Below are 15,850 nucleotides of genomic sequence, written 5' to 3'. Positions count from 1 at the left end.
GAAGGTGAGGGAGAAGGAGAAAGTGAGTTAGAACGTGAGGGGTGAAAATATTAAAAGAGCTGCTGGATGGTAGGGTCAGCGATCAGGCAAACCCTCATATTTATCAGCCGGTTTCTCCCTGTTTGCCGCCTTTGGACTCCAGCATTATGCTGTCTCTTGAATGATTTAAATCTGACAGGTGCAAACGTTATAAAAAGTTACACTAATGACACAGCATAATCGACGCCGCCCATACTCGCACACCCCACGGTAGCTGCTGCTATAGTTAGCCATACCTAGCTAGTTAGTGTAGTTCAGTCCAGTCCTATGACCCTCCATGTTCAAGCGATATTTGAAGAAAAAGTCAACGAAAACATTAAACAACATAACAGCAATGTAAAGGCCTAGTTTACTCGAACGGACATACTGTTAAATAACAAACGATAACATGGCTAAATAGGCTAACAATAGAAAGGGGGGAGCGTTACATTAACGTTAGGTAGCTGTGCCAGTTAATGTTGACTTTTGCCAGGTATTACCAACCAGAATTAATCTTACCTTTGAACCACCTGATCCTCCTGGGGTAGTTGTAAAGGTGGTTGTCCTTGGTTGGCAAAACTTTAAAAGCCGTCTCATGTTTTCAAGGTTCGACACAACTTATTAGTTTGTACAGCATTCAACTACAGCATTCTGCAGTGATATGCCATCCCATCTGATTTGCATACTATTGTTTGTTTTTCAACAGGACAATGACCCAACACACCTCCAGGCGGTGTAAGGGCTATTTGACCAAGAAGGAGAGTGATGGAGTGCTGCATCAGATGACCTGGCCTCCACACTCACCTGACCTCAACCCAATTGAGATGGTTTGGGATGAGTTGGACCGCAGAGTGAAGGAAAAGCAGCCAAAAGGTGCTCGGCATATGTGGGAACTCCTTTAAGACTTTTGGGAAAGCATTCCAGGTGAAACTAGTTGAGAGAAAGCCAAGAGTGTGCAAAGCTGTCATCAAGGCAAAGGGTGGCTACTTTGAAGAATCTCAAATATAAAATATATTTTGGATTTGTTTAGCACTTTTTTGGTTACTACATGATTCCATATGTGTTATTTCATAGTGTTGATGTCTTCACTATTATTCTACAATGTAGGAAATAGTAAAAATAAAGAAAAACCTTTGAATGAGTACGTGTGTCCAATCTTTTGACTGGTGCTGTAGATTCTATGGATCCTACTGAGTACTCCCAACCCCACTTTTACATCGCCACAAATAAAATAAAAAATGTTATAAGCCAATATGTAATGCATATACAGTGATTTTCATTGTGGCCAATGGAATGGATGTAGTAAAAGGCCAGCAACACTCTGTATTATTATTCATTGCCCCATGAAATGACACTATATATAGATTCTATAGACCCTAATGAGTACTCTCAACCCCACTTTTACATCCGCACAAACAACCGTTTTTTCTATATAAGCCTATATGTAATGCATATACAGTGATTTTCATTGTGGCCAATGCAATGGGTGGAGTAAAAGGCTAGCAACACTCCATATGATTCAGTACCCTATAAAATGACACCATATATAGATTCTACAAACTCTAATGAGTACTTCCAACTCCACTTTGAAACTGTCACAAATAATAGTTTTTTTCATTATAACACCAATATTGTGACATGCCAGTCTAAAATTTGTATTTTTCAACAGTGGTCTGAATTTTTTTAACATATATTTTCCATAAATTCCTTCTTGCTTTTGCTAAGAAGCAAAATAAAAATCGACATGGATTCAAATGTATTATCTTTAGAATGATTTATCCACCTTGCAATGTTTTGAAATAGCGGCTTTTACTTTGAAGGTTTTCTCATTATCATAAGAACGTGACATCATCGTTAGTGCCGCTAGCAGAAAAATAGTCATCATCGGATATTTACAAAAAGCGATTGGCAACATCTTGCATGTATGCGGAGACAGCTGTTTGAGACTAGTATTTATAGTTAGTTATTACAAAGGGACAGATCTAAAATTCTGTTGAGCTGTTACACGCTCATGCAGTCCATAACTTGTTGTAAGCGGGCATTGCCGCTCGTGTTCAGAAAAACGAATTACATTTTTTCACATCCCATCGATCGTCTTTCAAGGAAGGACACCTAGCTGGCTAGCTTTAGGCTATCCTTTACTCGAAGGCTAATGATAGGCATGCCGCTAATGCACTAGCTACTGAACATGTCAATTACATTTTGTTTTATTCTTTATAATTGTAGCAACTGGTTATGTTATTGTCACTGTTAGTGATGCAAGCTGTGACTTTAAATATGTATCATGAATAGCATAGACAGTTTATAAACATAGCTAGCTTAACGGTATTAGCTAGCTTAATGCTATCTAGGTCTCCCCATTGCATTTAATAATTTTGTCAAAGCTATTAGCCAGCTACCGTTCTACTGAAGAGAAATCGCAGCCAAAATGGATTCATTCTTGGACTATGAAGAATGCATCCAGGACTCACCTGCATTTAGGTTGGTAACCTTCACTAGGGCTTGGAGTTTTTCCTGCTCAGGTGTTAAGGAAAAACTCCTTGCTCCTCTACCTGTCACAACACTGGTCTAGATGATTTTAAACAATATAACACTATGACACTATGGTGCATTTCATAGCTCTGATGGTGAGTTTCTGGAGACTGGGGAATAATCTGTTTTTATTGGTTTTGCTCAGGCTTACCCTGGATAAGTGTCAAACTGATGTTGCAGAGCTGCAGAGTCAAGTGGAAAAGGTGCAAAGTTCTTTGTGCTCTGAAAATGTAGCAAGCAGCATGATGATTTTGCTTCTGCAGTGATGTCAATTGTAAGTCATAAATATCTGAGTGTGTATACCTCCTGATGCAGGTGATGAAGCTCTGTGGCAAGATGGTTGAATCAGGGCAAGCATACAACACAGCAAATCAGCATTTCCTCGCCGGACTGGCCGAGTTCTCCACGTATCACAAACGTGACAGCGTCATCGTGGTATGTATGAACAGGGAGAGGGTTAAAATGTAGGAAAGAAGGGCTTGGGGCAATTATAAGGGACACAAATCATTAGGCTAAAATTGGAATTTGGTTCTGTTTTATTATCACAAAATTGATGTCTGTTGGATTCTACTCTTCTGTCCTCATAGAACTGCATGAGTCAGTTCATTCAAGGACTACAGGAGATGATCAACTTTCATACTGTGAGTTGAGTTCCACTTGAGACGGATGATTGTTGTCCACTTGTTATGTGCTTAAGTCAGCGCAGGTTTTACTCTCCTAGTGGTTCTCTCCTGTCTTTAGGTGCTGTTTGACCAGACGCAAAGAGCTATCAATCAGCAGCTGTCAAACCTTCTCACACAGTATGTTGCCTTGCACACACACACACACACACACACACACACACAGGTGCACTTATAACTTGTTATAAGCATGAGCCTTAATAATGTCTTATAATAAGACTTAGGTCTCTCGATATTTCAACTTACACAAAATGTCTGGAATCTAGTCAGGATCATTATTATTAGGGTAACCTAGCGGTAAGAGCATTGGGCCAGTAACTGCTGGTTCGAATACTCGAGCCGAAAAGATGAAAAATCTCTCGATGCCCTTGAGCAAGGCACTTAAACCTAATTTGTTACAGGGGCACCATACTACTATGGCTGACCCTGTAAAACAACACATTTCACTACACCTAACAGATGTATGTGACAAAAGAAGAAGAGATAATTATAAGACATGCTCATGACAAGTTTTACAATGCATTATAACTGCATCATAATGCACCATAAATGTCCTTTATGTCTTTGTCATTTAGGTTCATACCCCAGCTAGGAGAGACTAGGAAGGAGTTTGTGCGGATTGGGGAGGATCTGGAGACGGCGGCGGTGAAAAATGCCCAGATATACCGCCACAAAGTCACCGATGCAGAGCGCGCCAGCCATCTTCTGTTGGCCACACGCAAATGTCACCAGCACTTTGCCCTTGATTACTGCTTGCAGGTAAATGCAATAGCCAGATGCATAACCAAAGATCAATACATACAATTGGAAAATAAACTGCTAGTTATATTCAAATTTAGTTTGAGGAGGTACTAATTAGGGTTGCAAAATTTCGTAAAGGTGTTAAGTCTCCAGCCCGGAATTCTGAAAATACCTGCGAACTTTGGAGACATTTTCTGGAATTTTGCAACCCTACTTGGGATTAGGGATGTTTACACAGGATAGGAATTGTTAGCGGAGTGAGTAGCACTCAGGTAATTCTTACTTAGATGATTATTTTCATTCTGCTCATAGTGTAAAGTACACTCAGCTGTGATTTCTTTTTTATTTTACCATTATTTTAGCAGGTAAGTTTACCGAGAACACATTCTCATTTACAGCAATGACTTAGGGAATAGTTACAGGGGGGAGGAGAGGGAATGAAGGGAGATGATTAGGTTACGATGATGGTATGAGGGCCAGATTGGAAATTGAACGAATGTGTGATTCCTCAGAGAGCAGATGATGGCTGCTGAAGTAGGGCATTCCCAGCAGAGACTATTTAGCAGAGAACTCAGACGACAAAGGACTCACTGGCAAAGACATCCTGGAACAGCGGGAGGGGTTTATTTGTTTAAGGTTTGAGTAAGCAGGTGAGAGAACACGTTTAGGTACGTCTAACAGAGCAGGAACAGATACTGTATGTCATCATAAACAGGCCGGCGCATAACCAGACAACCCATGACATGGCTAGACATTAGCAAACATGCATTTTAGGACGGCTATTAATGACAAGGATGAGGCCTGGGGTCGTGTTCATTAAGGTGGAATTAAAGTAATACAAATTAAAGTAATGCAACAGAAAACAAAATATGAGCGTTTCTTATTGGATAAGTGAAGGAAGTCCCTCCTTGTTTCAGTCCATGTTCTTCTGTTTGGTGCCTAATAAACAGAACCCAGAGTTAACGGAGTTACGGCATTCATTTAGGTTTCTTCAGCGATTGGTGAGGTCATATTAATACGTTCAATGCTTTGAAATTCATTTTGTGAAGTTCAACAGATTTTTAGATTTTGGCTTGCATTGTTTTTGTTAATTTGTCCTTTTATCCATTGCTCTTCTTGCAGCTGAATAACTTCAAGGCCCAGCAGAAGCTGGACATCTTAAATTCTGTGAGTCCCAGTTTCTAAGCTGTAATGGGTGATCTTAAATGCAAACGTAGTTAAATACCCAGGTGAACTCAGTGTAATGAATGACAATAACTAATTAAAACGTGAATTGTGAAGAACATTGGAGAGTGGGCATGTCAGATGTAGATGTAGAATTATCAGTCATTCCTATATTGTTTGTTTCAGGTGTTCTCATACTTCCATGCCCAGTATACCTTCTTCCACCAAGGCTTTGACTTGCTGAGAGACTTGGAGCCCACTATGAAGTCCATGGCCGCACAGGTGAGACTACAGTGACAGACTAGACGATGTGATTGTTAGTTGAGGGAAAGTCACTATAACTAGGGACAGGAGTTTTTACTGACCACGCGATCTGACCAGGAAAAACTCTGTAGCTAAAAGTACCTGGCTTGACTGTAAAAAAAAATATATAATATTCTGGTTCTCAACAACAACAAAAAAGGACATACTCTCCGTTCTGTGTCAGTGGCCACTGATTGCATACAGAAGTCAGACGTGCGCTCTTTAAACTGGAGGGTGAGGAGGGGGATTTTTCCCAAGAGTTAATTAAATTAGCTAGTTTAATGTGAAATGTGTTACATTTCGAAACATTGAAAAGAGACTAAAAATACAATTTAAAAAGTCATGAATAAAAAAATTCTGCGCGAGGAGGACATTTTTTCAGAGGTCAAAAGGGCAGGTGCTCTGGCACTGGTTGAGCCCTATCTGGACTTGTGCCTGCCACTCAGGGAGTATATAGTCCAGAATGCGGCTGCCAATATCATTGTCTACTGGTTCATTGAGATTTCTGATAATATGCCTCTTGACAGCTCGCCCAGCTCTCGACTGAATGTACAGCTAAAAGAAAGGACCTGGAGAATACCCACCTACTGGTCCAGCAGAGAGTGAGTGTTATCATCAGATGCCAGACGCTCACAGTTACTGAAGGATTATCACTTAACTAACACAAATGTGTGTGTTTGTGTCCAGGATGCCTCAGGGGAGCCCATACTAAGTTCCTGTCCTGATGGTGGGGAAACCATACAGGGCTACCTCTTCAAAAGATCTCGGAGAAAGAACAAGACATGGAAGAGGTGAGCGAGAGAAACACAAATTTACTTTACTGTGATACCTTACAACTTATGTCACACAATGGCAGTTAATTACTCCCCTGTATTCAACACGTCACTAAATCTCAAATCTTGCTGTAGATGCTGGTTTTCCATTAAAGACAACCAATTGGTGTACACAAAGTCACATAAGGTAGGACAGTTTATTTATGTATTTATTTGGTCTTTTGAGCAATCATTTATTATAGTTGTACTGCAGAATTTTATTACAGACATTTTTGTGTCCTTGAATAGTTGTGATTGACAGTTATCTTCCTGTAGGAGGAGCCTGTGTCGCTGTTTGATGACCTCAGGCTGTGTGCGGTGAAGTCTCTGGACAGCATTGACCGCCGCTTCAGTTTTGAGCTGGTTTCTGTTAAAAAGTAGCTAAGCAGTTTTAATTTCTATATTTTTGATTCTATTTACATTTTTTCTGAAGTTTTCCACTAAATGTTGTTTAAATGTATCTCCGTGAGGCTTTATCTGTGAGATAATAAAAACTCAGTCATTGAAGATTTAACAGTGCAAGCTTCGCAGCTGATTTCAGATACAGTGGAAATATTTTACTTATATTTTGCATGTGACGCATTGCATTAAAGCAGAGCTCAAGTCCAAGTTATCCCTCATTGACCTGTCTGTCTTCCTCTGCCCAGATGCTGTGCCCTCCAGGCTGACTCAGAGGAGCTGAAGCAGGCTTGGATCAGTGCTGTTCAAGGGAGCATAGACATGGCCTACCGCGAGAGAGTAGAGTCCCAGCAGCCTCAGGTATTTACAACTCAGACAAGCATACAGACACATTAACAGATTTTCCATGCTACAATATTTAACTACAATTGTCGAGCACTTAGATTTTTGTATAAAATAAAAATTGTACAAAGAAAACAAAAACAAAGTCACATTTAACTAAACAAAACAGCATACCGTCAGTGTCCTATTGACTTATTAAGGAATATCTAGGCAAATACATTCTAACTATGCCTCTCTGTGTGCCTAGCCCAAAGAAAGCCCTCTGCCCCTCCAGAGCCCCTCAGACCCCCAGCCAGGACAGCCTCCTCAAAGGCCTGCAGCTTTGGTTGTGGCCCTCCAAAGTCCGGGGAACCACCGCTGCTGCGACTGCAGTGAGGAGGAGCCACGCTGGGCCAGCGTCAACCTGGGTATCACCATGTGCATCGAGTGCTCCGGCATCCACAGGTACTACCTTGCTAGTGTGTGGTGTTTATAGTCCTGGGGGACTGACAAGACTACAGGGCGTGCAGGCTTTTGTTCCAGTCCAGCACTTTCACACCTCATTTTACAGATCAAGGTCTCACACATACCTTGATTAGTTGAATCAGGTGTGTTAGTGCTAGGCTGGAAGTCCTGTCAGTCCCCCTGGAGCTTCCCAAGACCGGTGTTACTGACCACCATGTTTCTGTTGTGTTGTGTTTTTTTAACAGGAGCCTCGGGGTCCATCTCTCCAAAGTGCGATCTCTCACCCTAGACTCCTGGGATCCCGAACAGCTGAAGGTACTGTAGCGGAAGTCTCACATACATGTTACAAATTAAAGTTGAGTAGCTCAAGATAAAATATTAAAATTATGAGTAGTAGCCCTGAGATTTTCCTGACTGCATAACCAGCTGGCTATACCTAGGGCCAAGAGTTTTACTGGTCAGAGCTCATGGTCAGGAAAAAACGAAGGGCCCCTAAGTATGAGGTTAGTTTCTTAACTCTTCTGCTCTGTTCTACTCTGCAGCTGCTGTGTGGTCTGGGTAATGATGTCATCAATGGGATATATGAGTCCAGGTGTGCAGCAGAGGGCAGAGTAAAGCCTAGTGCTGGCAGCCCTCGGTAAGCATTTCACAACCGTTTCTTTGGCAACACTGTCAAATTCCCATTACTTCGCTATTTTGGACTAAAATAAAACCCCTTATATTTGTCTGTTCCGATTGAATGAGACTTACTCCATCAATTGAAAGGCATTGATTATAAAAGAGCTACACTGAATGAGCTGAACTCTTAGAAAGGTTCCATCTAGAACCTGAAAGGGTTTTTCGGCTGTCCCCATGGGAGAACCCTTTAAAGAACCCTTTTGGGTTCTAGGTAGAACCCTTTCCACAGGGTTCTACATGGAACTATTTTTTTCTAAGAGTGAACACTGGAGTATGTTTCAAAAGACTTCACATAGGGCTTTACAATGTTTGATTTGAAACAAAACTACTAATATAACTCCCTGCACAGTCCCCTGCTTTAACAGTTCCTGAACAGTTCTCGCTCTCTTTCAGCCCAGAGAAAGAGACATGGATTAAAGAGAAATATGTGGAGAAAAGATTTGTGAAGGATGCCAGCTCGCCTGAAACACGTAGGTCCCTATCGTACTACTCAGCTCTGCACGGGTTTGATGTTGTTTGTGTGTCTCTGTGTGAATTTAATGAGTCCTACTCCTAAATTTCCTCTGTCCAGTCCTCTTTCAATGACGCTATTATTGTTACTGTAGAGATTGGGAGGGAGAATGCAGGGCGCCAGTTGTACCAGGCTGCTTTCCAAGGGGACCTGGTCACCATGGCATCAGCGTTGGCGCAGGGTGCAGAGGTGAACTGGAGCCACGCTGAGGAGGAGGGACGCACTGCTCTCATTGGTTCAACTTTTGGGGTGAGTAGCGCCATGGACATTACTTAAAGGTACAGTCAGCGATAAACAAAGTAGTCAGCAATATCAAGCTGCTAAGGACATTCAATCCCAGGGCTAAACTTCTCTGCTGTTTCGGTTTTGCAGTTATCACATTGACGCTATTGAAGTGCACCGATGCAGATGTGCAGCTATTCTGTGATACTCTTGAGTGCATCGTGATGCATCATGCTTATCTGCAACATCACGGCAATGTAATATTGCTAAGTCTGTTTGACATAGATTGTGTTATATTTATACTTTAGCATGGTAGGCCCCCAAGTTTATCCTGACTAGGTAGTTTGTTTTATGTGTATTTTTTTTTTAACTTCAGGGCCATAAACATGGGGTGTGCACTTGTCTTACATTTTCTGTCTGTCTGCAGGGCTCCCTATCGGCCTGTGAGTTCCTACTGCAGAATGGAGCCAATGTAAACTACCGTGACCAGCGCGGCCAAGGTGCCCTTCACACTGCAGCCACCTGGGGCCACACAGGGTGAGGGTCACACCCATAGAGATATATCAGTTACATATACAGTATATGTATGGTGTTGAATAGAGTTCTATTTAGTTCACACCAATGCTTTCACACAGACTAGGGTTGGGCAATATTACTATAGTATCGTCTATTGACGATGATTGACAGCTAGGTAGCCTGAATGTCAAGACCGTTGGAAATGAATTATCTGTGTGGGTCAGAAAACCCCCTGACCCTCCATGGCCAATAACCTATCCTCCTACTAGGCCTATCATAAAAGCTTTAAGACAAGTTAGAATGATATACAGTAGCCTATATCCCAAATATTCAAATAGCCGAAGAAGGTTGACGCTTTAAAAAGGAACACGAATGAAAGTCGGAGTCTATAGGACCTAGGCGTAGGCTATTCTCAATCACAGCTTTATGAGAGCGATAGAACAAACAATATTAAGAGAGGAGGAGGCAAATAGTCCTAAAGCGATTATTATCCAGTTCTAAAGGCGGTAGACTTTGCTTCTATTCAGCCCATGATTTATAACTCACTACTGTGAGACGGACCATTTGACTGACACTTTGCTCCATCATGGCATGTGTCACAAAGACACACATAAATCAGTTTCACTTTGGCCAATATGGGCGATAACATCGTCCAACCATAACACAGTCAGGGAATACAGTATATAGAGCAGGGATGAGCAACACCATAGACTATGGCTGGCTATTTTACAATATCTACACTATGCATGCCCAAAACGTAGCTTCGTTTTAACTGGTATGCTATTGGAACAGTGCCTGTAACTAGGACCCAGAGTTTATGGTCAGTGTAAAGTCCTTGGTCTTACATATAGCAGTATCAAATCAAATCAAATGTATTTATATAGCCCTTCGTACATCAGCTGATATCTCAAAGTGCTGTACAGAAACCCAGCCTAAAACCCCAAACAGCAAGCAATGCAGGTGTAGAAGCACGTACTTCCAGGTCAGGCCAGGGGTTCTCTTAAGTTTTTGGGGTCAGGGACCCCTTTTGTGATGGCAAATTCCTTCGGGACCCCTTCATAATCAGAACACAACTCCTACTTGAGAATTCAATAAAAAAAGCATGCAAAGAGTTTTACTATGATTTCTGCAGTGCATGATCGGACTAACCAAGTATCTGGCACCTTTTCTTATTTTTTAAAATAATTTGGTTGCTGACCCCTTGCTGTACCACTTTGAGAACCACTGATGTCTTAGGCTATAGTATATCAGTCTATGATTGGTTAAAATCTGTTTGGTGGGTGCAAATGAATAACGTGTGTATCATGTTTCTCACAGGCAAGTGTGTCTACTTCTAAAAAAGGGAGCCAATCAGTATGCAGTTGACGAGAGGGGGCAGGACCCACTTGCCATTGCCATAGAGACAGCACATGCCGATATTGTAACCCTGTAAGTAAATCCACTCTGAAATGCAGGAAAAGTAGAAGCTTTGTGGTAGTTTGTTAATGGCCTGTATTTTTTGGGGACTGTTTTCCAGACTACGAATGGCTCGCATGAATGAAGAGATGAGAGACTCAGAGGGATTCTTTGGATCTATGGGTAACATTCACTATGTTGATGTTTAATAAAATGCTGATACCTTTTATTTGTTTCTCACCTGTGAGAAACCTGTATACGGGTTGAAAATGTAAGATATGTTAACTGAGAAGAGCCTAAATTGGAACGCAGTGGCTGCCCAGTAACATGCTATACATGACATCAGAGCTCAGGGCCTCCACTTCACAGCTCTGTATGGGTTTTGACCTGTCAACTTTTCTGAACTTGAGCACCACACGTGACAAGAAGTTGCCCCCATCCTTCCCACTAATTGGGCAACTTATGCAAAAAAAAAATTGTCTGAGTGAGGGGAATGCTGTAAATTAAGAGGTATTTTAAGTGTATTTTTGAAAGATGAGACGTTGAGTATTATAATAAATACCGCTGTGATGTCATACAAGCAAGCCAAACATCTGTGAATCCAAATGTGTACTTCACATTTCCATAAAACTCATGGGCATATACAGTGTCAACGTTTATGATCACTATGTTGATGTACAGTTACAAGATGACATGGCTTCATACCCTAGGTTGTTATAAACAGAATGAGCCAATGTTTGTCTATTGTGAAGAAAATTTGCGGCAGAACATGCACCTAAATGCACGCATGACTCCTTTATGACTCCTTTTTAAGATTGTATTTTATAACTTAGCTAGTCATGTTGGCAATAGAACAAGCTTTCAAAATTATGCCCACCTGACCCAGATTGCCATTTATAATGGGACGTTTTTGGATTGAGTAAACAACAACAGTAATTGTGCTGGGGACAATAAAAGGCCACTCTAAAATGTGCAATTTTGTAGCACAACACAATGCCACAAGTTTTGAGGGGGATACAACTCGCATGCTGACTGAAGGATTGTCAACCAGAGCTGTTGTCAGAGAATTAAATGTTTATTTCTTTACACTAAGCTGCCTCCAACATCGTTTTAAAGAATTTGGCAGTATGTCGAACCGGCCTCACAACCGCAGACCACGTGTAACCATGCCAGCCCAGGACCTCCACATCCGACTTCTTCACTTGTGGGATCGTCTGAGGGGGGTGTTGAGGAGTATTTCTGTTTTGCGTGGAAAAACTCATTCTGATTGACTGGGCCTGGCTCCCCAGTGGTTGTTTCAATTGACACATTTTCTTATATGAACTGTAATTGTTGCATGTTGCGTTTTTATTTTTGTTCAGTATAAAATGCACAAAAAACTGTTCTGCGGTGAACTGTTGTGTCCTCAATTTTGGTCTAATAATTTCCCCATAATCTCCAAACTGTTCCCTTTGAATTGCTACCATGCTTATGCATGTGCTTTTCATATTTCTTCTGTAAGAAACATTTCAATTTAGCCCTATCCGTATAGTCCAATTCCCATGGAGTTGCAAGTCGTATTGATTTCCAGAGTTGAGGTGAACCAATCGACCCAACAATGTTTATCTAAACTTTGTGAGTAGACTTTGTTCTTTCACCTTCTAGCTTGACTGATGCCACCCATGTGGTACACAGCTAGGGAGAGCTGTGTCCCACTGGTCTGGACAGGAATTCCTTTGTTGGTGCAATATTCACTCAGAAATAGAGCACGCTTTGATTGGCAATCTCAAACGTTGAGACCTCTCGTTTGGATGTGAAAATCTAACATTTGTAAAGGAAGAGGGCGGTGCAGCCGGGGCTGTGTGAGGCTGTCCATGAGGGTGTTTAAGAGAGAAAGACGAAGAGGAGAACAAACCAGTAAAAGCACAGCCCCCTTCATTATTAATGCATCGTGCTGACAGCATCTAACAGCCTCCCTAGACTCTGAAGTCAGGAGGACTTCGAGTTTTGGTATCAGCCAGACTTCTCTGTCCGTGCTGAATGTGAAAACTCCTACAATGTTATTTTGCTGTGCTGGGTTGTATTAATTAGGGCTCACCATAGCAAAACGTTTTGCAATGAAGACTAAAATGGCTTGTTCTTATTGAACAAGTACAGATAGTTCAGCCTGTTTCACTCTGTTTCATTTCATGCCTACTAAACACAACCCTTAATCGAAACACAAAATGTTGCTGAAATGCTTGTGTGTTTCTTTCCAGGTGACGATGAGACATTTCAAGACATCTTCCGTGACTTCAGTGATATGGCTTCTCACGATCCAGAAAGACTGACCCGTCGACAGTTCAGCAGAAGCGGAGAAGCGGAGGGACAGGACAAGAGGATGGTGAATGACCAGCACAAGGCAGAGAAGGAGGAGGAAGACACATAGGGAGACTCTCAATTGCATACTCCTCGTGTCCTCTCATCTTGTCTCTTTCTAAAAACCCATTGGAGGAAAAGATCAGACGGGTGGGGCCTCTGGCATTCTCATCCAATGGGTTTTGAGAAGGAGGTGAGGAGAGAGGATGCAAGGATTATGCAATAGAGATTCTCCCATGTAAATAAAGAGGAGGAGACCTAGGGTTGGGAATTATAAAGGAAAAGGGTCATTACCACTTTTCAGGTCAAGAATGGGGAACCCAGGGGTGAATTCAATGAGGTGAAACATTCACATTGTTGCAGGTAGAAATGACATGACTCTCAGTTCTACATAACAAACACTCACACCTAATATATACAAAACATTTACAGTATATCTAAACATTCTGTAAAGTTGCACCCTCCTGGTTCTTCAGGGCTGCAGTGTCTGACAGTTGTCATTGTGCCTCAGCAGTTAAATAACAAATCAAATTCTGACTTGAACATAGTAAAAACATTTTTTTTTTAAACTTGCTTCAGTTTTGAGGCACACTTTTGAAGTTATTAGAAAAGTTACCTGAACAGTTTTTACAAAGAAAAAGAAGACAAAGAACTTAAACTACTAGGCCTACTGCTACAAGGAAGCAAACGGTCTCAGGATCTCAATCCTGTATAGAACTTATAATATTAAATGTTACAGTCTTGAATACTGGTCAGTAGACCCTTAAACCCTTAAGGAATGAATGCTCCCATTCTTGTGAATGGATGTTTCATAGGATGGATGCATATGAACTGTGTTTGCACAGTCTGCTGTAATGACCAAAAAGGACATAAATAAGGAATATAAAAGGGTTACATATTGAAATACTAAAGTATTATATTTATGTATTGTTATTAGCAACTCCAATATTTCAGATGTTATTAGATGACTTACACTTACTGACTGAACTGCTGCATGCAATAGCCTATACATGTTGCTACTTACAGGTCATCTGAGGGAACAGTTGATTCTTGCTGAATGTGGGGTGTATTCACTAGGAGCCAAACAGGACGAAACAGGGAGGGATACCCAAATCTGTCCAATAAGAACTCTCGTTTTCATTGCAGAACATTTTCTGTTGTGAAACATTTTTGTTACAGTGTGTACTAATGATTACACCCCGGTTAATCTTTCAATTTGAGTCTGGATCAATCCCATTGAAAGCAATGGCTCCTTATAAAATATTGTTATGTTTTTGTTTGCAGAGGAAATAAGTGGACCAAAACTATAAAACGAGAATGCAGGGATTTAGAATGTATTATAAAGTGGGTAGTTTGGGTCCTGGATTATAATTGGCTGAAACAGCATTTCAGCTGTGTGTATATCAGACAATATGACGCAGAAATACTTGTTTACTGTTCTACTTGTGTTGGTAACCAGTTTATAATGGCAATTAGGCATATTGGGGGTTTGTGGTATATGGCCAATATTCCACATCCCCTTGGGCCCTATTGCTTAAATATAGGCCTATTATATGTGATTTTACTGTGGCACAGTCAGATATAATAAAAATGTGTCAATACTGTTTTGAGTTTTTATTGGATTATGGTGCACAGTGTCCCAGATGTGATTGAAATAATGAGTAAATGATGAGTACAGTCCTTGATGGAAAAGTTATATTTTACAAACAAATCTCTATTTTGTATGTAAATGGATTGTTATAGAAGGGTCCAGACAAATATTTTGTGATTTCCCCTTTTATAGAAATTGACCCCAAACAGCAAATCACTACCTCATCCTCGTTGTGTAGTATGTGGGTCCCAAAAAAGACATGAAAAAGGCACAAAAAAAAAAAATACATAATTTTAGAAACAGCAAAGCTCTCAGTATTGTGATGCAGGTCTTTAGCTGTTGTACACATGAAATTGTGTCATACCGAACTTTATACACAACTTCATATTCCATTTTGTTGTGACTCCAGAGATACCCCTGTCCATTTTACAGGTAAATAAAGGAAACACAAAATAAAGGAAACACTGAACTAAATGAGGGGTACAAAATACACTGCTCAAAAAAATAAAGGGAACACTTAAACAACACAGTGTAACTCCAAGTCAATCACACTTCTGCGAAATCAAACTGTCCACTTAGGAAGCAACACTGATTGACAATAAATTTCACATGCTGTTGTGCAAATGGAATGGACAACAGGTTGAAATTATAGGCAATTAGCAAGACACCCCCAATAAAGGAGTGGTTTTGCAGGTGGTGACCACAGACCACGTCTCAGTTCCTATGCTTCCTGGCGGATGTTTTGGTCACTTTTGAATGCTGGCGGTGCTTTCACTCTAGTGGTAGCAGGAGACGGAGTCTACAACCCACACAAGTGGCACAGGTAGTGCAGCTCATCCAGGATGGCACATCAATGCGAGCTGTGGCAAGAAGGTTTGCTGTGTCTGTCAGCGTAGTGTCCAGAGCATGGAGGCGCTACAGGAGACAGGCCAGTACATCAGGAGACGTGGAGGAGGCCGTAGGAGGGCAACAACCCAGCAGCAGGACCGCTACCTCCGCCTTTGTGCAAGGAGGAGCACTGCCAGAGCCCTGCAAAATGACCTCCAGCAGGCCACAAATGTGCATGTGTCTGCTCAAACGGTCAGAAACAGACTCCATGAGGGTGGTAGTATGAGGGCCTGACGTCCACAGGTGGGTGCTTACAGCCCAACACTGTGCAGGACGT

General features: G+C 41.4%; 1 protein-coding gene across 3 annotated transcripts; it reads left to right on the top strand.

The window, feature by feature from the left end:
* Window positions 1-1,852: 1,852 nt before the first annotated feature.
* Window positions 1,853-14,698, top strand: zgc:162872 (BAR_ACAPs and ArfGap_ACAP domain-containing protein). Of its 3 annotated transcripts, XM_090224012.1 has the most exons (23): window positions 1,861-2,499; window positions 2,696-2,753; window positions 2,866-2,985; window positions 3,138-3,191; window positions 3,292-3,350; window positions 3,806-3,989; window positions 4,889-4,972; window positions 5,094-5,138; window positions 5,322-5,417; window positions 5,966-6,040; window positions 6,126-6,229; window positions 6,347-6,398; window positions 6,527-6,627; window positions 6,898-7,009; window positions 7,239-7,435; window positions 7,681-7,750; window positions 7,978-8,072; window positions 8,507-8,583; window positions 8,719-8,873; window positions 9,274-9,383; window positions 10,680-10,790; window positions 10,879-10,940; window positions 12,995-14,698. In XM_090224012.1, exons 1-23 carry the CDS (start codon window positions 2,447-2,449, stop codon window positions 13,162-13,164), a joined length of 2,244 nt encoding a protein of 747 aa, XP_090080138.1. In that variant the 5' UTR covers window positions 1,861-2,446; the 3' UTR covers window positions 13,165-14,698. The 3 variants fall into 3 exon arrangements, with proteins under 3 accessions (XP_021442910.1, XP_021442911.1, XP_090080138.1); XM_021587235.3 differs by lacking the exon at window positions 4,889-4,972 and having other exon boundaries at window positions 1,853-2,499; XM_021587236.3 differs by lacking the exons at window positions 4,889-4,972; window positions 10,680-10,790; window positions 10,879-10,940; window positions 12,995-14,698 and having other exon boundaries at window positions 1,853-2,499; window positions 9,274-9,387.
* The last annotated feature ends 1,152 nt before the right edge of the window (window positions 14,699-15,850 follow it).

Source organism: Oncorhynchus mykiss, chromosome 27, assembly GCF_057628025.1.
Source record: "Oncorhynchus mykiss isolate SJ-2025 chromosome 27, ASM5762802v1, whole genome shotgun sequence".
In the NCBI taxonomy this organism is placed as follows: domain Eukaryota; kingdom Metazoa; phylum Chordata; class Actinopteri; order Salmoniformes; family Salmonidae; genus Oncorhynchus; species Oncorhynchus mykiss.
Note: the sequence above shows the minus strand (reverse complement) of the source record. Positions and strands in the feature narration are given on the sequence as shown.

Excerpts from the sequence above, each read along its gene's own strand:
- zgc:162872 (XM_090224012.1), top strand. The coding sequence starts at position 2,447 with ATGGATTCATTCTTGGACTATGAAGAATGCATCCAGGACTCACCTGCA. Across the intron at positions 7,436-7,680 it reads GAGTGCTCCGGCATCCACAG|GAGCCTCGGGGTCCATCTCT; the intron begins GTACTACCTTGC and ends TTTTTTTAACAG. Across the intron at positions 8,073-8,506 it reads CCTAGTGCTGGCAGCCCTCG|CCCAGAGAAAGAGACATGGA; the intron begins GTAAGCATTTCA and ends GCTCTCTTTCAG.